General features: G+C 39.4%; 2 protein-coding genes across 5 annotated transcripts; one reads left to right on the top strand and one right to left on the bottom strand.

Annotated features, from left to right (window-relative positions):
* Positions 1-15,410: 15,410 nt before the first annotated feature.
* On the top strand, positions 15,411-21,403 carry LOC122529570 (UPF0430 protein CG31712-like). Of its 4 annotated transcripts, none has more exons than XM_043655848.1 (6): positions 15,411-15,757; positions 16,136-16,192; positions 16,542-16,589; positions 16,890-17,115; positions 19,925-20,008; positions 20,075-21,403. In XM_043655848.1, the coding sequence occupies exons 1-6, from the start codon at positions 15,615-15,617 to the stop codon at positions 20,237-20,239; spliced, it is 723 nt and encodes a 240-aa protein (XP_043511783.1). In that variant the 5' UTR covers positions 15,411-15,614; the 3' UTR covers positions 20,240-21,403. The 4 variants fall into 4 exon arrangements, with proteins under 4 accessions (XP_043511783.1, XP_043511767.1, XP_043511791.1 ...); XM_043655832.1 differs by having other exon boundaries at positions 16,049-16,192; XM_043655856.1 differs by lacking the exon at positions 16,542-16,589.
* Positions 21,404-21,437: 34 nt separating this feature from the next.
* On the bottom strand, positions 21,438-24,352 carry LOC122529563 (tubulin glycylase 3A-like). Its single transcript, XM_043655823.1, has 9 exons — positions 23,576-24,352; positions 23,422-23,514; positions 23,183-23,358; positions 22,978-23,116; positions 22,622-22,835; positions 22,459-22,549; positions 22,207-22,377; positions 21,888-22,144; positions 21,438-21,615 (listed from the first exon to the last, which is right to left on the bottom strand). The coding sequence occupies exons 1-9, from the start codon at positions 24,101-24,103 to the stop codon at positions 21,452-21,454; spliced, it is 1,833 nt and encodes a 610-aa protein (XP_043511758.1). The 5' UTR covers positions 24,104-24,352; the 3' UTR covers positions 21,438-21,451.
* Positions 24,353-24,418: the final 66 nt, after the last annotated feature.

Raw genomic sequence — 24,418 nt, 5'->3', positions numbered from 1 at the left:
GACACAAGATCAGATGCGATCAACGCTAGAACTACGAACTATATATAGTAGAATGAATAAAACGAGTGATTCAGAATTTTTGCACAATTTCACAAGAATTCTCGACAATTTATCTGACAGTGGGATCTCTATGTACTCGGTTACAACTTTCCACAGAAATTTTCTAGATTCAGAAATTTACATGCATTTGCAGTCGTTTGAACGAGAGGTTCGAGTGATTCTAAACTTCATTGATGAAACAAGCAACACGATAGCAATTTCCTCGTGCTCGGTCATCCATGCAGAAGACCATGTTCAATCTCGTATCGAGGGAATTACTGGATCGGAAGTATCGTCACGATTATGATAAGTGGCTGAATAAGGAACCATAAAGACGATAAAAAGAACTGGTAGCAAATTTCCAGTCGCGCGACTCGATCGTACTTAATCATACTACCGATGACAAATAAATCAATATTCGAAGCATAAATTGAAGCCCGATGACTCTGATTCTATCTCGCGCAATGGAAATAAATTTTTTCCAACGTTCCACTAGAACGGATCAAGGGGGAAAGGAAAGATCGAGTAAAAGGAGCAAAGATAGCGAAAGGTTAATGAAGAAAACTCGGAGGCGAGGGCTCCGTAAAGGAAAAATCGAAGAAGGGGAGAGAAAAAAAAAAGAAGAAGAAGAAAAGAGAGGACTCGAGAGTACTATCATCTGCTTCCTAATGAGACAATCTTTTTGCAAGAAGCCATCTCGCAGAAGATCCGGGGATCAAATCATTCGACCGCAGAGAATTCCGAACGAATGTCACGAATCCTCTTTCTTTAAGCATCTGTACGAATGCAACGGAGGTGAGGCATGGAATTATTCATCGTTCTCGGTCCGGATAGCCCCGCGAGTCTCGTCACGATCGAAACTAATACGGCGAGATACGATACGATATACCGTGGAAAATGAAGCTCGACCTTTGATCTTTTCAACGATTCAATCAAGGCTTGACAAATCCTAATCGATCGATCGATCGCGTGAAAGTGGCCACTTTGTTTCTCTAAAGCCTAGTCCAGACCGAGTGAGAACTGGGCCAGATTCCCACAGAAACCTACCCAATCCTCTAACACAAAGTCTGACAGAATCAGACTTTCCAAATCGAGAACCTCCAACATTGTGAAACGTTCGTTCAACTTGCTCCTTCCTAAGGAATGATAAGGGGACTTGTTGCTAGAGTACACCGAGGCAAACGCGTGCAAACACCCCGTGCTACGTGTTCGCAGCCTCGGAATTATCGTAGCGGGAGCAGCGTTCGATTTCGCAATTGAATATTGCCGAAGAGTGGTAGAGGAAATCGACGTAAGCGTCGAACGTCGTAAAAGTTGGACGCGCAATTTACCGAGTTTCAGTCGCGCCGGCCAATTCCCTTTTGTCTGAAGCTCGAGCAGTAAGACGGCCAGGGCTGTCTGTACCGCGGCGAGTAGGTAAGGCTAAGAGTCGCGTGGATCGTGAGAAAGACACGGAGGACAAAGGAAATGAGGTATCCCGAGCAGTGGGCTGCGTTCTTGCTACGGTAGGACTTGGACGAAGGAAGAAGGAAGGAAGGAAGGAAGGAAGGAAGGAAGGAAGCATGGTGGAAGGTACTAGTCCTCCCTTCCTCTCGATACCGACCACGAGAACTCGACGGATGCAGCCTTCGCTGGATAATGGAATTCCTTCTTCGCTTGTGTCTCTCACCCACTTCTCAGTGTCGGCGTACCTTCTCCTCCGCTCGTCGAACATCTCGCGAATAAAACAACGCGGAGAGACTTGCGACCGTCTCTCGATCAGACGTCGATTTCTCCCTCTCTCTCTCTCTCTCTCTTTATTTCTCGTCACTACTCATCAAGATGCGTCCATAATTTATCGAGCTTCGAATTGCGCCTTATGAAAAATTTATTTCAATCATCTTTCTCTCTCTCTCTCTCTCTCTCTCTCTTTCTCTTAATTCCGGCTGGCAATCCCATCGAGTGTACTTAAGAATGTTTAATCCCCTCTACATTTATTATACGGCTATCCAGCGACGAAATGGTCTCGCGCTCTAATGATCATCCGCCGACTCTTTTCATCCGTCGTTCGAGCCGGTATTTTCCATGATAATCTCCAGCTGCAACTTTTTCCATTATCACAAAGCGAGTTTACCAACGAGGCTCGGCGCTACGAAGATTGAACAATCTGACGTATACTCGACAGACTTTCAACGACTGATCGACGTGGATGTTCCCACGAATATCGTCCAAAATTGCCAATTAGAACGTACTACGTGCAAAGAGGCTTTCAGGATATCGCTCGTCGATCGTGATTATCTTAACTCAGCCTTCCAAAGACTGACGATTATCCGTAGACACGTGTCTACCAACGCAGGTACGTTGCATTTGCTTACGAGAGTTCTCGCGTTATCCTTTGTTCGTATCCCAAAGGTATATATGTATATCGACGTTGTCGATCGATGTCCTGTATCTTCGTACAAAAGATACCTCCGCTGAGAGGCGAACGTTCGAGTGTTACCAGCCGAAACGCCGAATTCAGGTCAATACCTCTTTTACTCGCGCGTGTTCACAAAAGACAGGTCAGCCCGCCGTTGTTTTAGGATGAAACAGTGAAGTAGATCTCGCCGATGACAAAATCAATATCCGCTCGGTGCTTCTTGGTAAAACTGCCAGCAATAACTCGCAAAATTGATCGAACGATCTTCCAGACAAATGTGACAAGTCTTGCGGCGTATACAGTCTGAATATATTCGGTCGTTTCCTGTGAAATTCTTGCATTTTCCACTAAACTGCAAACTGAGTACTAAGCGAGCTATTTTTTGGAGTACGACGGACGAGAAGAAGTGGTGTAGAAGCGACACAAAAGTAGACAAGTAGACTAGTTGGAAGATTGTATCACGTGATTGGAAAGAGTAGGTCATTTTCGGTCAAAATGTGTCGTTGAACAAACGTCAGTCCCATGAAGTAAATTTCGCAATTAATTCACGAGCGTAATGGCACCGTCTAGGAATGCGTTCCTTACACTACCAATAATATAATAACATAGTAATTGTAACGTTGATTTCTATTGTTCACGAAAGGGTCAAACGCTATAATACAGACAACTCCCACTAAGAGACGTATTTTTTTCGCAATGATTGCTATCAACTGTCGCACATTCGACGAAATACCACTTCGAATGACGAAGAGAAGGAAGAAAACAGAAGCTGGACTTTCAAACCTTTGTAAACCGCTACCGAAAATATCGAAAATTCTGTCATATTTTTTCGCCTTCTTCCTCGAACTTTCGCCGGGGGGGGGGGGGATCGTGCTTTTACGGTAGTTCGAGTCCAACTCTTTCCTTCGATCTCTGCTTTCTTACCGACGTTACAACTGCTCGGGGCAAGTTTCGCTCCCCACCGACGAGAATATATCTCGAAGCCGAAAAGTTTCGGCTATAAAGCAAACGCGACTTTTCGAAATAACACGAAATTACACGACAGAGATCAAGGGCGTAGCAATTGAAAGAGACGAACGGGGTAACTCTATGGTAACTGCACGCTTCTTCCTCAACTTTTAACGACGCGACATCAACCTCCCTATGGGGGGTTGAACATTCTCATCCGTTGGAGAAAAATGAGGAATTTAGTCGTTGGTTTGCTTCCTTAACGTTCGTTTCGATCGAAATGAAGAATAATACGTGAAAAAGGAAAGTCTGACACAAGAATTTCCAGCTAGCTAGATAAAATGAGATATACTCGTCGAGATACGTCAAGTATGTACAGAGAAAAATTCACCAACTTTGCCTAATTTCAAACAACTCGGATTGATCTGCCCTCTTAAGCAAATATCGAACGAAAGAAAGATACGAGAAATGAACAAGACAAGATGAAACGTGATGAGTACGTGGTACTTCCGTTGCATTTACCTCGGATCGAGTCACCAGGGATACTTGTCCGAGGCATCCGAAGGCCTCGCCGCAAATAGAATCGAGTTTTTCTTTTTTTTTCTTTTTTCTCTCAGGATTAGACGGAGAGTTCCATCTTGATTCTTCCGTAGACGGGCGCGCGCAACGCATCACCGCGGAATCGGAATTTCCTTTCACCGCGAAGAACGAAAACCAGTTGTGCAAGTGGGTTTTTTTTTCTTTTCTTTTCTTTTTTTTTTTTTTTTTTTTTTTTTTACTGGATCTCGCTGCCTCAACGTGTCCCCCTTGCTCCAACGATTACGTAACTGTCCCGTTATCAGGACCGGTGATTTCGAAACGTAAAAATAAAAACTGATAATGCAAATGGATCTCCGACACGATCGCGTCAAAAATCGTCGCTCTTATAAATTACGTGCGTTCGATTGTTCTTCGCAAACGAATAGTTAGTCGCCGAGAGCTTTCGTGAATATTTATCTTTTACGTATATTTGTCCGCTGTATCTGGCACAAGTATCGAGCCAAGTTTGTTACACAACCTAATATATTACGCCGAGCCAAACCACCGAGACGAGAAAAAACGTACCGACGAAAAATTGTTCGTTTTTTCATAGACAAGCGAGAGAGACGGTGGAGCGAGTTGCAGAGGTAACTGTAGTAAATTTGCATTATTAGATCTTTTCCACGGATCGCGAGGCACGGCGTAAGTCGGTAGCTACCGCCTCTTAATTCGTTTTCCTCCGCGTGCACGTGGCTCTCTCAGGGAGAACTTTGGCACCGCGGGAGTGCGGATCAACTCGAGTTTCCGACACGTAAAAAACGAACCTGTTTCTCGGAGACAGGAAAACTGGATCCCCGTGACACACGGAGTAACGTTTCCTGCCTGTGAAACCGAGAAACACGTTCTCCTGAACTTGTCGCGGCTGTTTTTCCTGAGAAAGCGGCGCGAATCAACGCCCAGCGGTTCTACAGTAATAACGAATTGAATTCCAGAAAACTTCTTGTCAATTATGATTACACCGCAAAAGCGTAATATGTGCAAATATGCCAAAATTAAATCTGTTTTTCGTGAATATTTGCCTGTATTGTTCGTGCATATTTCCCTGTTACTCGTGCATATCCCCTTTGCATTTTTTGAATTTCATGAAGCTATTATTCAGAAATTAGCAAGGTATTCCAGAGTCCAAGAAACAACAATTTTAATCTACGAGCTTCCACAGAGAAGAGAAACATTATTCGAAACGTCAAAGTTAAAAAAAAAAAAAAAGAAAAATGCAGCTTTCACCGTAACGAGTCACTTTACGAGACCAACCGGCAGTGTGACACAACTCTAACGTCTCCCGTCGCGTTCAAGCAATCCCGGCTACGCGTGGATCCAAAACTCGGCTTTTAGAAACACGATAACGATTCTTTTGATTTTTGCCTCCGTCTGTGGATGAAAGCACGCCGATTTCGCGGCGCGGTAAGGCAAGACGCTGGTCGAGCGTTCCCTTGGACATCGTATTTTCCGTGAAACTTTCAGATTGGAACAAGGCGCGCGGGAATTAATCGTGGCGGTGCATTCGATGGGTTTCGTTCGGCCGTAAACGTCAGCAGCGTTGTTGCCCTTCGTAAAGCGAGTAATAGCTTCGTGCTCGTCCACCCTTCGCACACATCGTGCCTCGGTGTGCGCGCATCGTGCGTCGCTGTGCGCGTGTATTTGCATGCGTGCACCCCTGAAACGAGGCGGCTTGTACCGATGCATTTATACGTGTGCCCGGTTGTTCGTGTGTTCGTGTGCTCGCGTGTACTTCAGCACCGCGTAGGTGATAACGCTCGGGCCGGTGTACGCTCCAACAGACGGTGTACAGGGTGTTGCCAACGCACGGAACAGCGAAATCGCGCAACGAGAATTTTTGGTTCGACGTCTGTGGTGAACTACCGACGATCAAAATATAAAACTTGCGTCGCGGAAATTAAAATCTACGATACAGAACAAAGTCTGTTGTACGGTGAAGATTTTGCAGAAAAAAAAAAAAAAATATCATTCAAAAATTCATCGTTGTTAATCTATAAAAAAATTAAAAGGAACAAGTCATTTTCATCACTCTGAGAGTTGTCAAATGTGTAACCCTTGACTAGAGTTGGTAACTCGCGAAAGTAAAAAAAAAAAGAAAAGTGTAATTTCGCAGGAAATGGAACAACTTTTCCGAACAAACCGATTCTATATTCCGTTTGCATCGTCACCTGGATCATACGCGTGTTTCACTCGATTGTACTTCCAACCTGTTCGAAATTTCGGCAATATAGCTTTCTCGTTTGCAATAAAAATCAGAATTACGTTTGAAAAACGGGCTAAGCGATAGTTCAGAAAGATTCAATTAGAATCAGAATCCCGTTATTCAATTACGTATCCCGCGAGGAGACAAAGCCAGAAGTGAGCACGATTTTCCATCTGAGGAAACTGCACGCTCCTTTGGTTTGCAGCCGGCCTTCTCTCGCATACTTCCGAAATTGTTAAGGTGTTCCTCGAGACTTTCGAACTACCGTTGAACTTGGTGGCCCGGCTGCTGGCAAGCCCTGTCGCAAACAGAATTCGCCCTGTATATAACTCCGAGAAGTGTTTCAAGAGAGCCGTGCACCTAATAAAACTCTCGCTTCTCTTGCCCGAGATTCAAACACGTACATACGTAGTACATGATATTTCGCTGTGTGCTTGTTTTAAGAACACACGGTATAGAAACATATCGGAGCGCGGTACATCGCGTATGCAAGATTGCAGGAAGTTAGGGTAGGGGTGGCAACGTATTTCAGTACACCGAGTATTGGCTGGTGCGGCTCTAATCTCGAACCGATGGAACTTCATTAAGACGTGGGGATTAATTGGGTGAAGACGGTGTAGGAAGCTAAAATTGTTGTATGACGATGTTCCTTCGTTTCCCAGGAGTGGATAGTGCTCGAGGAATATTCAGACAAACACTTCCGTTACATTTCCAATATTCTCACGAGCAATATTTTTACTCGTCGTGGTCAAGTGTAATGTTACATTGGTTACTCGTAGAAAAGTTGAGTCGCGAGTTCGCGTTTGACTTGAAAAAAAATGTTGAATTACTCAGTGAAGCCTGCACTGCATTGTTCAATCAGTTTCTGGTAAAAGCAAAATCACTGAAAAGTTTCTTGGAAAGAATTAAAATTTGCTAGACCGACAGACTCTGTTCGAGATCCAAAATCAAATGAAAATATTTTTGTAGCAATTCTTGAAACAGTTGAAATACGAGGAATGTGGACAGCTTCTACATTTTTAAATACGAACTCTAGAAGACACAAGAAGGTTACGTTTTAAAATAAACTGCCATTTATACGTTGCATTGCTCGTTCGAATAAATTATTCTCTACAGTCCCGAAGAGTTATATCACCCCATGGGTTGTTTAAATACTGCGGCAAGGGTTACTAGCGGTTGTCTAATGTTTTATCGTCCAGGCAGACTAATGGGATCGCCATTATTCAGCGATTACGACTGCTTTTCGGTTTGGCAGCGGTGCCAATTTTTAACGGCGTTTTCCAATGCGTGTTCGCGCGACAGAAACGCGCCATTTCTTTCTTTTGCACCGTGCATATTTTATCGAAAATAAAATGGAGACCGGCCAAGTACTCGGCGAAGCGGCGCGCACACCACTTCGCGTAGCGTATCCGCACACAAAGTCGTCGTGTATATCTCGTTCTACCTTCGCGACAGTGGTCACGACGCAACGATTTAGATCCGCAAAAGCGGCGAGCAGCGACCAGCAAGCGTCGATAAATTTCAATTTTATAACGTGAATCGCGATTTTTCGTCGCGAGCTCCTTGATATGTTTCCCGTTCGTTCGCAACTACGTGTGCTTTTTCGCGTGTACAAGTTGTCCACTTTCGAAAGCATCCCAACACCCACAGAAATTTCTCGCAAACGATCCCTGTGAAAATATACCAATTCTCTGTTCGAAAATCCACCCACGATTAGATGTGTGAATTTTTACGTTTCTATGGGGCGTATCTATCGTAAAAGTATACAAAAACTTGTAACGTGAATTTGCACGAATATATCCGCTAACGTGAGATATATAAAACGTCTTACACGCACAGGCGTTCCTCTATTTCGCTGTATATGCGCGCCGTTCGATCGAGATCTACGCTCGGCCATATTCCTCTTTATGAGAAACAACGTTGTGGAAGGAATTGCGAAAACAGCGATACCACACGTAGGAAGGAACGACGACAGATTTTAATTTACCAGGAAGTAGAGATTACACCTGGAAACGGAGCACAATGGTGCATTGTCCGCGCACAGGCGCATCAGCTTTAATCACGGATGTACCCGCCTTTGTCAATTTCCACAGACAGTTCGATTCTTCGTTGTCTATGACGCTCGCCCACACGGATTCGGTGGAGACCCGAGTCGTCGGTGAATATCTAGCACGCGCGTTTGTCCGCGTGTACATACTTTATATATCCACGCACGCCAGGCAGAAACAGATATGCCAGCTGTACATCGAGGCCACGATCAAACAATGTCTATTGTGCAACGTAAGCGATACTAACGACTATCTTCGTTGATACCTCTATTATAGAAATGAATTTCACAAGTATCGGTTGTTTGTTGCTGACGAAATGGCCAAGTTCCAGCGTTTACATATTAGTCGAATTTTCACCCTCTAGATTCGCTGCGTCCCGTCCATTTGCACAACTGTTTCCCGATTGTTACGATTAAAGTGTTCGCGTCGATCACTGTCGGCAATCGTTGTGGTTTATCGTTCGCGTTTACATATTCTAATCGAAATTCATCACGCGAGTGGCAGGCTGTCTATTCTTTCGATGTGAATCATACTCAACTTTATCGAAAATTTACAGAAATTAAAATACAATCGACAAAAACGCCGAGAGTAAAATTCTGAATGATTTTACACGCCCGCGATGACTACCATTTTGTACGCAACAATCCAACAATTTCACGCGACCCTTTTCGTACTTCCTCGGCAAATTATTCGCCTGGCTTCCCCCGGTATCCTTGACACCCACGACGAATCCGCGTTAATTAAAAAAAATGTATACGTGCCCACGTTCTCACCAAGTACGCAATCCTACCGGAGACATCAACCGTTCGAAAGAATAATAACAAAGATTCGCCCGAGATAAATTGGCCCGATCAACGCCCGATATCAAAAGCGACGCGCTCATTGATGTAACCTGCTTTTTCGCCCACGCTTCTGGATCTCTGAATCATGCAGATTCAGGCCGAACTAGAGAAAAATAGTGATCTTCGAAACTTCGTCGTTTCCCACCGCCCACGTAATAACGGTATAAGCTGCGTACAAATCCATAGCATAAGCACAGACAACTATGTACATAGGGTGTCTCAGTGATCGTAGTACGTTCTACGTGACAAAATACGCGAATGAAGCGAAATAATGCTTTTTCACACAATGCTTCCGTTTCAGGGAAAATTTTTCTTTAGATTATAGTGTATAATCGACAGAGGGGATCATCCTACAAGTGTGAAAATATGTCGAAAATGTAGAATAATATTTTTTCACGGGACGCTTCATTTCGGGACGAGAAAATGAAATTTGAAAATTCATCGAGCGTATAGCCGGATATTATAAACTCGATTTCCTCGGAAACGAAGTGTCGTCTGAAAGAATTTTGCTCCATACTTTCCACTTGTTCTTTTTTTCTTTTTTTTTCTTTTTTCACGTAGAATCACCCTGTTACAATATTACTTACTACAAAGGCAGCGTGCACTATAAGCATAAATTGCCACGTCGATAAACTCTACGTGGAACAACGCAGCGATAACTATGCTCGTATACGTGTATGCGTTTGTACGTTTGTTTATACGCATCTCGACTACCCGAGGTGCGAGCTAAGCTCACCGGGAATACGATAAGAATAACGACGTCGATAACAGGCCAGCTCTCTGTGCGTGTGTATGCGCGTAGACGCATATGCCGCTATCGTTTCACGAGCAACGGGTTTCTTGTTTTCGTGATGTTAAGCCACGTAGTTGTTGCAAATTAGATTTCCCTGTAAACTTGTGACCCATTTTTCCCCAACCAAGAGATTGTTTGTTGGAAACATAGTTGGAAATCGTATTATTTTTGCTCGTATATATCTCTCATTATCAGAATAATTTAAGAAGCTAAAATACTCGATAAAACGAAAATCTAACGATTTATATTTAAAAATACTAATAAACAAGTGAATGTTCTCCTTTAGAACAACTTGGAAAGTTAAAATATTCAATGTAAGAAAAATATGCAAGATAAAAATTTGTTTCCTGGTAGAAACCGGCCATGTATTCGATATCCAAAGGTTAATTGGTTTTCGAGCGGAAACTATCTTGTTCGAAAATTAATTTTTAGGTCAACTAATAACTAAGTACGTATATTATACAGGTATCGGAAATTTACGTAGGTGCCGTGTTTCGACAGCCAATAACCTTCACTTTCACGACAGTTCATTTGAGCAACTCCAAAAAGTATGTTCGAGAATCTCTCGGTGTGAGCATAGTTTAGAAATTAATCTTACCTAAGCAAATATATTTTCATACTTTCCTTCGACAAGCTGGATCGTTCATGTGTGATATGATTATACAGTTTCGTAACTCTGATTGCTCGATCTCAGTGTCGTTAAAACGAGAAGTCGGCAGAATTTGAAAAATTAATGTACTTTTTATCAGATTGTTAAGGTGAAATTAGATCTCAGTTTAATTCTGATACGATTGATAAATTTTTGATAAATCTTGAACGCCGAGTGAATGAAACTGAATAGACTTGATTAAATTTCTAAAACTTGTTTCTACTAAAGTCAGATAGTAAAAATTGCGAAGAGTCACTAAACCGCATACAATTACCCCTGATTTCTCTACTTTTCGAAACTTTCAAAAAAAAAAAAAAAACTTCCCAAGAAGAATTCTCAAATACTTGTTGATGTCTCTATTACATTGTACAATCAAATTTCAAGTGGGCAGTTCAAAAGATTTTACAAGAGAAACGAAAATTCGCTACGAAATAATAATTTTCCAAATTTACGGTCGCTATGAATTTGGAAGAAGAGATTCACCTTCGAGTGAAATTTCGATCGTACAATCTGCGCATTGTTAAAAACGTGTTACAACAACTTCGACAAGATGCTCGAAAGTTTAAAAAGTCGGATTGAACATAAGATCGGCTGGAGAACAAATAGACATGTTATCGTGGAGGCGTAAAGAACACGAAGGATCGAGAGATGGGAGAAAGAAGCCATATGATCGTCGACAAACGAGTGGGTGCCACAGAGAAGGGAGAAACGGTGGAATCCTACTCTGGCCACTTGTATATATTCCATTTCGATCGATATGACCGGGTAGCAGGTGCTACGCGCTCGTAAGGACTTGCCACTTTTACCTTTCTTTCTTCCTTTCTTTCTTCCTCCTCGTACAGTGACTTTTACACTTCGATTGATGTCCCTTTGTACGATCGATCGCGGCTTTCAACGACCATTGTATTTAATTTTCAAATCGGCCGTGAACTTGTTTACGTACGCTCCAAAGATATGCGAACGAATTTCGTTTAACGAAGGAAAACGTAGGTTTCGATGGTTAACCGCTGTAGCAGAATAACGAAAGTAAAGGTTACAGAGTGAATCGTAACAAACAATACGTGTCGTAGCGTATTAAGATTAATGGTAAACGCTAATATGTTCTTCCATTAATTTCTCGTTTAAAGAGCGCCTGTGGAACGGATGAATGATCTACGCGTGTGCATGTGAGTACATATTACGACATATGTAGCAACATGCCTCAAGCAAAGTGCAACACCATTTTCTCGTTAAAATATGCTATTTAACAACGACTAGTAAATATTATAATACACCGTGGGTCTAAATTTATGAATGAATTTGAATATGAATGAATTTAAAGAATGCAAGGAAATCTTATGGTTCAAAATTCCATTTAATTATTATTTTGATATTGAGCCAATATTCTATTCTTTAACGTTATTAAAAAAAACTTCAAGAATAATATTTTTTTCGAAGTGTTTTATTCAGCTTTTACAAATTTAGGAAATAAATATAGAACTATTTGGTAGTCCTTAATAGAGTGTGAAAAACTTGTCAAGTACTATTTAATGGCTACTATTTAATTTCCTGACCAGCAGATAGTATTAACAAGTGGTTAAATTGAAGTTCTCAGAAGCCAAACTGATCAACTCCACTTTTTATAACTACTTTAATTTCATTGACCAGACAATTAACCATCAATTTTCAAGAAACCGACTTGTATATACATATTTTTTTACCGTGGTAATAAGAATAAAGAATTCTAAGATATAACTTAGAAAAAAGGATTTGCAATATTATTTTTTCAATTCACGAAATTAATAAATGTTTAACCAATTATTTTAACCATACATCTTTAAGACTCTAACAATAAGAAATACGATATCTAATCTTAAATATCTACATCTATATTTAATCAACAGTATACTGAATATCCATCTCTTTTTTTTTCATAAAAATGTAATTAAGTTTTGCCCCAACGTGTCTTGAAATAAAAATTCTTCTCAATTTTGTTCTAAAACAAAAATCTATCTTGCAAAACAAAATGATGCGTTAAACGAGCTGATATTTCGCAGAAAATCGTAACGCGAAAGCGTGACAGTGTTTAAATAAATGCGAGCAAATAAAAGAAAAAAAAAATCATGAATCACCTGTACAATTACAGTACAAGTTTTCCCAGTTTCGAATCGCCTATATGAGTACGTATCGATGAAATTCGATGACAATATATTAATTACTAGTCAGCGCTCTTTTTATTCAGTGAATAGTCAGCAAAAATAAAAGGCTTACGCGATTGCAACCGAGACTATGCGTCGACGATAAGAAGCCGGACGAAAAATAATCTAAGGCTATCGAATAAATAGTACCCTATTTACACACATATATATGCATTCTACCGATCTACAGTAGTCCATTCTTTTTCTTTAACTATGTCTCCACTCTGTTGCGTCTCAAGAATATGCTCCGTTCTGATGTATCATCTTACGCATGAATCAGGTACATTGAAACACTTTTTATTGTGCTTCTCTGTCGTGGAAACACTATACATCGTGTTTCTTTATGGGATATGGTTACGCAATATCGTTACGGAGAAACGGAGTGTTACAACCGTAGACAATCGGCGATAGTCACAACGTACACGTAAGCACAAAATTTTCTCTCTTTCTTTCTCTCTCTCTGTCTCTCTCTCCCTCGTATCGCTGTATGTACATACTATGATGTAATTGTTTATCAAATGTTACGTCGAAATATCATTCGTGGAGATGGCTCCTTCATATGGTACATACATACATTGTTATGTTTACAAAAAAATTGAGTGAAAATAAACGACCAAGTGTTTTCCGAGAAACTGATGTTGTTACACATAAGGGATATAAAGTCACGACGTTTCTTGCGAGTCACGGAAACATATCAACATAAAGATGGTGGCGTCTGAATTGAATTAAATTTACATTTAAACGCGAGGTCGTATTTTTGGTAGCACAGGGTCTTTCGATCGAGAGGATTAAAAGAAAAAAAAACACGCGTATCGTAACGTTACTGTGAAGAATCGTTGGGATTTTGGTCCATCTCTGGTGATCGTTTAACGATAAAACGGAGCGAGGATAAAAGCGGCGAGCACGGTGTCTCGAGAGGAATGAAGAAGAGCAAGGAGAGGGAGAGGGGGGAGAGAGAGAGAAATAGAGAGGGAAGGGGAGGGGTAGAGTTGATAACATGCCAGCTGTGCGCAGCAACGGAGGTTAGGTTAGAATTGGCGTTTGGGGGTCGCGAGGTCAGCCCACGGAATCGAACGACCGAACGGGATAGCAAGATAGAAGGTGCTACATATATAGATATAGTGGCTTGCTAAGGAACGAAACTTACCTCGTTGAAGGCCATCTTCTTCGTTATGCTTCCGGACTCGCGGCTGCTTCCGGCACCTCCTTGCCCCACCGCTCCTGTAGATGAGGATCGTCTCCCAGAGCCGCCGGACTAGTTGTTCCAGCAGCAGCTGATCTCGCCTGTCCAGAAATCCAGCGGAGGACGAGAGCACATCGAAGCCGCGAAAAACGCCACTCGCGGCACACTGAACACGAACACGAGCCAGACCACGATGACGATAGCGACGACGGCGACGACGGTGACGACGACGACGACACTCGCGACCGACCTGTCTTACAGCCCTCCGCGACACACATACGTCACGGAACAATTACGACCGTACACCTTTCCGGGGGACCACCTAACCAAAACCACTTTCGATCGACTTGCACGCGATCCGTCACGCGATTAACATCCCCCTGCCAACCGAGTTGCTACACCGAGGATAATCTGGCATTCCTCAGGTGGGCACCGACAGCACCTTCAGCCGATCTTTCCAAATTCCGCAGTCGGCTTACCCGGCTAACCGTGCCCTACAGATATCGCGACGCTTTACCAATCGACTGTCACTGTACGACACGCGTGTACGAATCGTCACGATCCGCTCGATATCCCGTAACCGTTTCTCGCACTGTTTTTTTTCACGTATTTATATCCGTCGCAGAACTATCCGCAAACAGAGGAGCGCCATCTTGATTTTTGCTGTCGCGGAACGAGCCGAATAAGATGCGCGCGACGCCGACACAGCTGTGAACGGGTGCCATTCCCAACGAATATCACCGCTTTTCGGAACACATGCGGCCGAATACCACTTTCCAGTGTTTCGTTTCTCATTTTAGCGGGCCATTTTCTCATCTCGTCGTTCATACCCTCCTACCTTTTCTTCGATTTTTCCCTCTTGTCGACTTTAACTAATTCGTGCAGTATTGTTCCTCTTTTTCCCGGTTAATTCTACCTAGATAACATACGAATGAAAATTTACATTCTAGATTGTATATTTCAAACAATATTACACGAAATTATAGCAAGAAATTGTACAAATTGTACGATTTTTTTTCTCCGCATTCTGATTGGCGGGATATAGACAGAACTTTTGGAGTACTTTTAGCGTAAAATTTGAATGTGAATATTTGTAATACGCACTACTCTGTTAAGTAATAGAAATGGTAAATAAATTATTATAAAAGCTAAAGGAATATCGAAATGTGTAAGAATTATACTTTTTGTAAGTTATATTGAAGTATTACCCAAAATTTTGTCGAAAAAAAGACTGCAACGAAGACCGATAGTTTGACAGCGAGCGCCATCTTGAACACTAAATCAAACATGGCTGCCAAAACTGGCTACATTCTGATTGGCGGGATATAGACAGAACTTTTGGAGTAGACTTTTAGCGTGAAATTTGAATGTGGATATTTATAATACGCACTACTCTGTTAAGTAATAGAAATGGTAAATAAATTATTGTAAAAGCTAAAAGAATATTGAAATGTGTAAGAATTATACTTTTTGTAAGTTATATTGAAGTATTACCCAAAATTTTGTCGAAAAAAGGACTGCAACGAAAACCGATAGTTCGACAGCGAGCGCCATCTTGAACACTAAATCAAACATGGCTGCCAGAACTTCGGTGTAAGTCAGTGGTGCAGTGTACATGTTAGCAGTGCTTGGTTTGTTATTATATTGCGGTGTTCGCGTAGTGTTCGGTTATTTTTATATGTAGTTACATTTCCCGTGATTAATATATTAATTAGCTAAGTGTTTATTTAAAAAAAGACAATAGTAGAGCTTTTTGAAATGGGCCGTTCGAGATCCAGGACGAAATCTCCTAGTAGGCGGCGTCATAAGAGCAAACATTCGAGGAAACGCTCAAAATCACGTGAGAAGCACTCCAACAACAAATACTCCGACAAGCCAAAAGAACGTAGTTCCAAATCAAGGTAATATATCTCACTTGTTATCGAGTATATGCATACTGGAATCGTTTCGTTCTATCGAGATTTCCGCCATTTTGCTATTCAATAGGAGAAATCTTTTGCTCAGATACATGTTACGTCTTGTTAAAGAATTATGTCTTCCATCGTCGTATATATCTTAATGCGTTGTAAGCAGTCTTCTATTAATAAATGTTGCAACGCAGTCGATGGGTTTCAGTCCATTTATCTTGTTTGTTGTTGCTTCGGTATTATTCCAGTTATATAAAATTCGGATGCATTTATTTATGCGCACAGGAAACGATCCCATTCTGCATCCTCTAGTTCTGGCTCAGATGCTTCGGATGATGTACACATTGTCAGTCATAAGAAACGTTCATACAGAGACAGAGATCGCAAAATGGATGAAGTAGAGAGGCTGGCAGAAATGGAGCGTCAAAGGTAATTAATTATTACAATCTAATTGCTTTTTTGTTTGATTTACTTGCTTCTGTATTTTGTTAAAATATAGTCTTGACTAACAACAATTATTTATATTTTTTGTTTTGAATAAAATGTTAAAATATTATAGAGCATAACATATTAAATTATTTTTTACTATTTCCACATGCACTTGATGTTGTAGAGCTATTAAGTTAATAATTTCAGACTTAGAAATTATATTGTATATCTTTTGTTTTCTTTTTTTTCATAATGAAAATTTTGTATTATTAATTAATATAACAAAATTTATCTTCTATATTTTGATTCTATTGGTATACGTTTTTTTTATTTATAATTATGTTGTCAGGAAAAAGAAAGAATTATCGAACAAAATCTTCACCGCAAGTGCAGTTGGGTAAGATTGTATAACTATCTCATGGTGGTGGTTGAATTATATCATATATATACATATCTGATATTTTGATAGATATTATTTTGAAAGTTTTCATAAATGCTATTCTATAGTAATATTCTTACTGAGTTTAAATATATTCTGTGTCACTAGTATATTACATTTCATTAAATCAGAGAAATACATTTTTCCTATGGTTATGGTTATAAATTATTGGAACAAATTTTGCAAAAAGCATGCATATATATTTAAAAAGTGTATGCTACTCCTGTAGCATTAGAACAACAAAATATTTCTGTGCAGAAGGCAACGCGAAGTGGAACAAAAAATGGTGGAGGAAGAAGCTGCAAAACGAATAGAAGAACTAGTGCAGAAAAGGGTGGAGGAAGAACTAGAAAAACGTAAAGAGGAAATAGAAGCTGAAGTACAAAGGAGAGTAGAAGAAGCTAAAAGGGCTATGGAGCGTCAAATGATGGAGGAAATGGAATGGAGACAAGCAAAACTTCGTGAGGAGGAGAAACGAAGAGAGGTAAGACCAATCCAGAGAAACATTGGCCAGTGTTAGCCCAAGCGCTGTTTCGATCAACAGGAAATAAGTCTGGTGCTCTATCTTTGCATAATTTTTATACTTAGATAAACGATATATTTTGGTAAAAACAGAGCTATAATATAATTGAAATATATAATAGAAGAAATATATTTTATAATTTAACAGTTTGACTGGTAAGATGCAATTTAATTTAAACGTTTTTTAAACTATAAAAAGAACTATAAAAAGAACTTAGGTACTACATGTACTACATGTTTGCGTGTACTGACGTACTAAAAAGAAAAAATTAAAAAATTCTAATTGGATATTCCAAAAATGGTAGAAATTACTAGTTGAACATATATCTATGGTGAAACTAACATGTGTGATTGTAGCGCTATGTTAAGCCTCTATTTCGCGATCACAGCGTTTGGGCTTGAAGCATTGTGGTTAATAACTATGAGAGAAAATTATTATTAAAATGCCACATTGCTTCGACTTCCCAGCATCCACTGAGGTCGCGTTGTTGGGAATGTATACTTTCCCTTGTGGAAAGAATTTTGCTATTATAGGCGCATGTATCGAATATTTATGAACAAAATATTGTATTTGTACCATGTATATATTTATATATTTGTACAACATTAATACCTTTCATCACACAATATTTCGATTGTCAGTCGTATCTTCTATTGAAAAAGTTGCATTCGAAAACAGTTTTTGCTTGCAACTTTTTACAATCGTCATACCTGACAATCTGGCAGACCTAATTACTTATTGATCTAGTTTATATCCGCGTGTGAATGTCCACATAATCGCATCGTTTAATCTCTTAAAGAGTAGAGAAAGATAGCATCCAATTATTTAAAGTTAGTGATCCCAAACTTTGTAACTTGCTAAGCAGGAAAAAAAAAACAATCGTAAGTTTGAAATAAAGTTATTTTTCTACGAAACTGTATAGGAAAGTGATATTTTTCCCTGAACAGTTTTTGCTGTCAGTGATACGATAAATTTAAAGATTTTTTTAGGAAAGATCTTGTTGAATTTTAACTTTAAGAATATGACCATTGTTTTTAACTTTATTTAGGCGGTACGATAGCAATGATATTTCTATGTTTATGGAAATAAATAATTGCAAATTAGATTTTATTCTTTTCAACGGATATCGTTTTTTCATATACGAAAGTATTCAGTTTTTTCTTATGTTCAATACATAAAATGAATAAAATTGTATGATATTTCTATGAGAATTGAAAATAGTATACATAGTTCATCAAACTTGAGAGGTTTGCATATTATAACGAAAATAAACAATAGATTTACTAATAGTTTTAACGATAATGAACAGAAACATTTATTTTATCCCGTAACTTTGCATTCTAAGCTCTAACAGCTTTAATTAATTTAGTATAAAGTTTTACCAATATATTCTGAGTTACAAGAAGGGGTCCTGTTATTTGATCTAATTGGCAAATGATTTGAAAGTAACGTATTTTCACTCGTATTTAAATATTCACATTGTTTTCTTGAATAGTTCATTTTCCTTCGAATACGAGTAGAAGGTTTTCTTCTACTGTGTTTTTTTATGTATATGCACAATTGGTTATTTTCACCCTCGGGAAATCAGCACGTTCCGGTCAAATGGACAGCGACCCTGATAACAAGTTGACCATACTTTTATCCTTATTGCTTTTGCACATTGAGTTTGCACTGAATATGTGAACAAGTTTGGGAGAGAATTAATTAGAAAGGGAGAGGTAGATCTTAAAGGGCAGAATTAGAAATCCCATAGCAACAAAGCACGACCTAGCAATATATAGGTCACCTTCCTTACTGACTACCAACAGAAGATGCCGGTTTTTTACTCACTGCTGAGTGATTGTCGATGAAGAAGGCATCCCCTGCGTGCTGGCGTGAGCTTCATTCAGGTATTATCCAATTTATATATTCATAATTCATTTTATACCGATATTATTATTATCATTCTTTGTTTCAACACTATGTATCGGAAAGACAATACTAGGGATTATTTTAGATTTGCTAAATATTAGTACCTGGGACACAACGCATTTCGTCGACAGATCGGGGCGGATGGCACCACTCGTTCGTAAATATTTTTTTAATACGTTTTCCATCATTTTTTTTCTTTTTTTCTTTAAACGCACCATCAGTCATTGTCGAAGATACATGAGTAATCATTATTTTCTGTAAAAATACGTCGTATCTTTTTTCTAAGTTCTTTTTTATTTTCTTATTTTTTTCTTTTTTTTTTTTTCTTAATAAGGCATTCTTACACCTACTGCATTTAGATTTTATCCTGCACTTAACAGAGTTACTCGACGTGTCGCGTTTAAGCAAGGAGAGTTACAATTGTTCTGTACGTCGTTTTGCATGCACAGTGAATTGATTCAGAATCATAATTCACGTTTTTTTCACTTTCAAGTGGCATCCTAAGTCGTCGTGTTTCCATCTGGGGAATCGGTCACTAAACAGTATTCGCTGGAAACTCAAAAGGAGCTCATTTAATCCAAACGAAAGGAACATGGGTTTTATATGTACATCCTCCGATTATTTTTGTCTCAACAAAGTCATCCTCGTTCTTTAAAACCTCGACCTCAAAATTTCACAGATATATTCCCGACTATTTTTCCCATATGTATACAAAAAAAAAAAAAAAAAAGAATGGTTCTTAGGATGTGTAACACTAGGCTGTTGAACATAGCGGCACTATGATTTTTGGATATGATAACAACAGCTGGTGAACAACACCATCATTGCTTCATGTAAATAGATTCCATTGTCGTTGTAGGAGGAAGAGCGGAAGAAGCGCGAGGAACTAGAGAGGATCATGGAGGAGAACAACAGAAAAATAGAGGAAGCTCAGAAGAAACTGGTAGGTCCAAGAAAGAGGACGTAGACGTGCCTGTTGGCCATTTAAACAAACGTTTCTTTTCGATAGGCTGAAGAAAGATTGGCCATGGTTGAACAACAACGTTTAATGGAAGAGGAAAGGCAAAGAATGAGGAAAGAACATGAAAAGCGTGTTAAAGAGGAACAAAAGAAAATCCTCGGGAAGAACAACTCGAGGCCTAAATTGTCCTTTACGCTAAAGCCAGTTACGTGAGTCTGTCTCATTACGTGCAGTTTTACATGTGATATTTATACATCTTGTCGATATTGGTATTATTCATTTTCCGCAAGAACATTTACCGTAAGCTGCGCGTACATACGTACATGAATTGTGCAGCGACAAAGATCCAAAGCTCACCCCGAATGTATTTGCGATAATCACAGTCGAAGTTCGGCGAACGTTGAATCGTTTTATTTAATTATGATGTTCACGCACGTGCGTCAGAATTGAATAATTCGTTCTATACTTGCTCGATTTCGAAACCCGATGCAGGCGGGATCTCACCTGTACGAGACTACACTGATGTCAACACAGGCAAAGCACTTCTGCCAATGGCAGGGACGTAACATAGAGCCAGCATTTGTATTTATTCACGTTGTAAAGTTTCTTTTTTTTTTTTTCTACAGTATGAACGATAAACGTTCTTGCACAGGTTCTTGCTTGATCTGTTTGACAAAAGTGTAGTCTAGCCTAGATAGGTGTGTTCTACAAATTGCAAATGCAGTTTACGAATGTCGTTTCTTCGTGACTATACTGTACAGAGGATAATTTTATTTCAGTTAGATGTATCAAAATGAGAATCGTATTTAAAAAATATTCGCGTTTGTGAGTAAAAATGAGAATTTTCAGACGGTCACACTAACAAATACGACCAAAATAGATTTTGTAATTAAACACAAGTGCATAAATGAATTTTCTACGAGAATAGATTAAAAACTATTGTGTATCTGTAACAGGCCAATTTCGAGAGAATAGTAACGGAAGAGTTAGTTTTTTTTTTTGTTTTTTTTCTTTAGTACGTTAAATCGAGATCGTTATGGATTATGCATACGTCTAGAATTTAAGACAGAATTCGTTCTGTCAGCGAAAAGTCGAGGAAAAAAGAGAAAAAACCAAAAAAGAAAAAATAAAGTAAAACTGTTCTTTTCTAATCAAAATTAAATTAAGAAATAATGCTGATGAAAAGACAAATGAAACGTTGAATGAAAGCATTTTATACCCGTAAGAATGTACAAATGCAATTACGAACAAGTATATCTTGTATGCATTCGTGCATAGATGTGTATTAATATAACAGAAAGAAAAACATCTGTTCATATAGGATTGTATACTCAAGCATTGTTACTTGTAAAATAAACACGTTTTTATTAAATCTTACTTTATGTCTCCTTCCTGTTACAATATTCTTCTTATATGAGGAACTTTTCACCATTTTCGAGGTGAATTCGATGGTGAAAGTAACGCTTTGCCGCGAATTCCAAGACTCACTCCTTTTCCTAAAACGTTTCCGTAAAATGGATTGCGTTGTTTGAAGATGCACTCGAATTTACCGCGTGCAGCTTTCTTGTTCTTACGTCTGTCTATAATTACTACAAACGGACGGAGTTGTTTTTCATTTAATTTATTTGGTGCAGCTTAACCCGTTAAGGACCAGTCAATAATTTACCACAATATCATGAGCATTTATTTCAATTTCCTCGAATTTTATAAAGTTATAAAATATCTAAGTGGCCGCGCAATAATGAGAAAATTGATTTGAGCGAATTCTTGGAATTTTCTTTCGCAGATCCATCAAAAAATAGAATTTGATTATTCAAATTAGCCCTTAATGGGTTAAAAATAATCACTTCTCAGCAACTACCTTTAATAGTATCCTCTATTATTTCTGGATAAAGTTTTTCAGTAACAGTACTGCTAGGAGGATGCAATCGTGGATTCGTATTGATTTCGATTAACCAAACCGATAGGTCATCCATTATTAAAAAATCAGCGCCGTATAATTGAAAGCTGTTTTTCCGATTGACCATGTTTTCCTGGGATGCCAGAAGTGCTCCTATTAAATTTTGCTTTATGCCTGGTTTAATGAGCTTCTCCCATGCTGACTCCCGATCGGTATTTCTGAAAAAAGTAGACAATCGACCTAATTGCTCGACGCTTAACAGTCGCATAGAAATGCGTACTTCAGATATTCCTTGAAGTTCTGAAGATTCCAGTGAAGCTCGCTGGGTATCTGCGCGTTCTCTCCCACTGTCTTCCTGTACTTCAGCTGCACAGTCGTGTTGCATAAATGAATCGATTCGTGGAAGTTATCGAGGGTGAAATCTCTCGACGCGAAACGAAGCAGAATATCCCTTTAAAACGAATGATTCTGTGAGAAAATGTTGAACGAAACGAGCGTTGTGTTCAAATATTGGAGTGAAAAATCAATTCACTTGTACATCCAAACTACGAGGGGTTGCGTGCTAGTTATCAAAAACCATTGTCTAATATCAACCTTCGTTTTATGAACGAGCAGAGGCTGTTCTAAAAAAAATTGATTTAATTAATCAATTTATTTTTAACACTCTGCTACTGTAGAATCGATCGAAGATTTACCTATGTACTTCTGCACGACGTACTGCGTGCATTCCTTGGTAGCCTGGTTTATCTTGCTTAAAATCTCTTGCAACGAACTCTTCAGGACTATACCTTTTCCCAGACTCTTGTCACCTGGTTTTATAATCCAGACGTTCCTCATCCCGTCGATTTGACTCTGACCACGACACTGCGTCATTTCTTTTATCGTGCTTGCAATGAATCGTAAGAGTTCCTGATAAAAAAATTTTCACAATCCAATTTCAGTGACTAATAGGACAGTGGAAAATATATTTTTCTTTTGCCTCGTATCCTGACAATGTTATTGACATTAAATATAAATTCACCATAGTCGATCAATTGTATTAATTGCATACTTCGATATCTATGTTGTCATTCTTCTCCAACATCCCTCGTCTATGCAAAAGTTGTTCGTGCCAGAATAAAAATTGATTCCAGTCGGAAATCGATATTTTTTTGTAATTCTGTCCATCAATATCTTCGTGTGCGCAGATGCTGCGATTTAAAGATTTCTTTAAAAAAAGCTTCGAGTGTTTGATTTCGTTTTAAATCTTTTTAAACCTTATGTATTCAGCGCATCGCTCGAGAGCGAATGAAATTGCTTTTATAGGGATAGTGCCGTCTTGGGACCAAACAGCATTCGGTCCATCTATAGTAGCCAAGAATAAGAACCACTTGAGAATTCCCGTGCAAGCTGTGATGTAAAAATCCCGCACGAATTCCTCTACCTGCGCTGGCTGCACACGTGCGACACATTTTAATCACGAATGTCAGCGTGCAGAGAAATTTCATACACAAACCTGATAAACGTTATAGCATCGTGGGAATTGTACGTTTGACACGCCAGTTTCGTAGAACCAAGAAATATTCTCCAAATTGTTGCACATGTCGACCTGAAATCGCTTTAATGTGAAGGTTAAATTAAAATGTTAGATTAGAAGTGACGAACAAAACCTTTGACGTAAAATAACATCCGCAGAATTTGTTAACTATGGTCTTCTCATCCATTCTAACAGGTGCCCTTTTATTAGTGTACCACAAAAAATTGGCAGGATAACGCAATAACTTTTCGATCGTTTCCAGGCCGGCTGAAATACAAAGAATCTGTGTATGTTTCGCTTTCACAGCGAATGGAATGAATTTCTGCGAGCAACCTTCCAAGATCTCCGGCGACATCGACAGCATTCTTCTGATAAACCGTTTCTCTATCCAGCCCCTTTTTCCCAGAGGCTTTCTCAACGGTGGGAAAACGCCGTAAATCGCGAAAACCTTATGCTCGTTCACTGCCTTCGTCAGAATCTTCAGGATGAAATTGATCTTCGCCTCTTCGGTGGAGAGAAGTCTCAAGTATTCCCTCAGGATAATCTTGCCGTGAGTATTCACGTTTTCTTTCTCCTCTTCCTCGAGCAAATCGTCGAGATCGTCACGATTGCAGAGGATCTCGACGTTCGCGGTTCTCGCCGGTTCTGCGTTCGCGATCATTGTCGAATCGGTAACTCGTAAAATGATCTTTGACTCCTCTCCGATCTCCTTCCGGTCTTTCGAATATATCTTCACAGAAAATTTCGCGAAATAACAGTTGTTTTTTTTTTTAACACAAATTGCACAAATTCTGTTGGTTTTCTTAAATCAGCGCTTTCGTACCTGCCAACCTTGACAGTGTTCTTCAATCGTACAATCAGCAGAGGTTAACGTTATTTGCCATTTGCGCGTCGTAATAGTTTTCACGTCGATTGAACCTTCCAACGTGCGTTCTGCATTCTCTGATTTTCGATCGTTCTCTCGAATGTCGGGGAA

The sequence above is a fragment of the Frieseomelitta varia genome, unplaced genomic scaffold (genome assembly GCF_011392965.1).
Source record: "Frieseomelitta varia isolate USP_RPSP 00005682 unplaced genomic scaffold, Fvar_1.2 scaffold_131, whole genome shotgun sequence".
In the NCBI taxonomy this organism is placed as follows: domain Eukaryota; kingdom Metazoa; phylum Arthropoda; class Insecta; order Hymenoptera; family Apidae; genus Frieseomelitta; species Frieseomelitta varia.
Note: the sequence above shows the minus strand (reverse complement) of the source record. Positions and strands in the feature narration are given on the sequence as shown.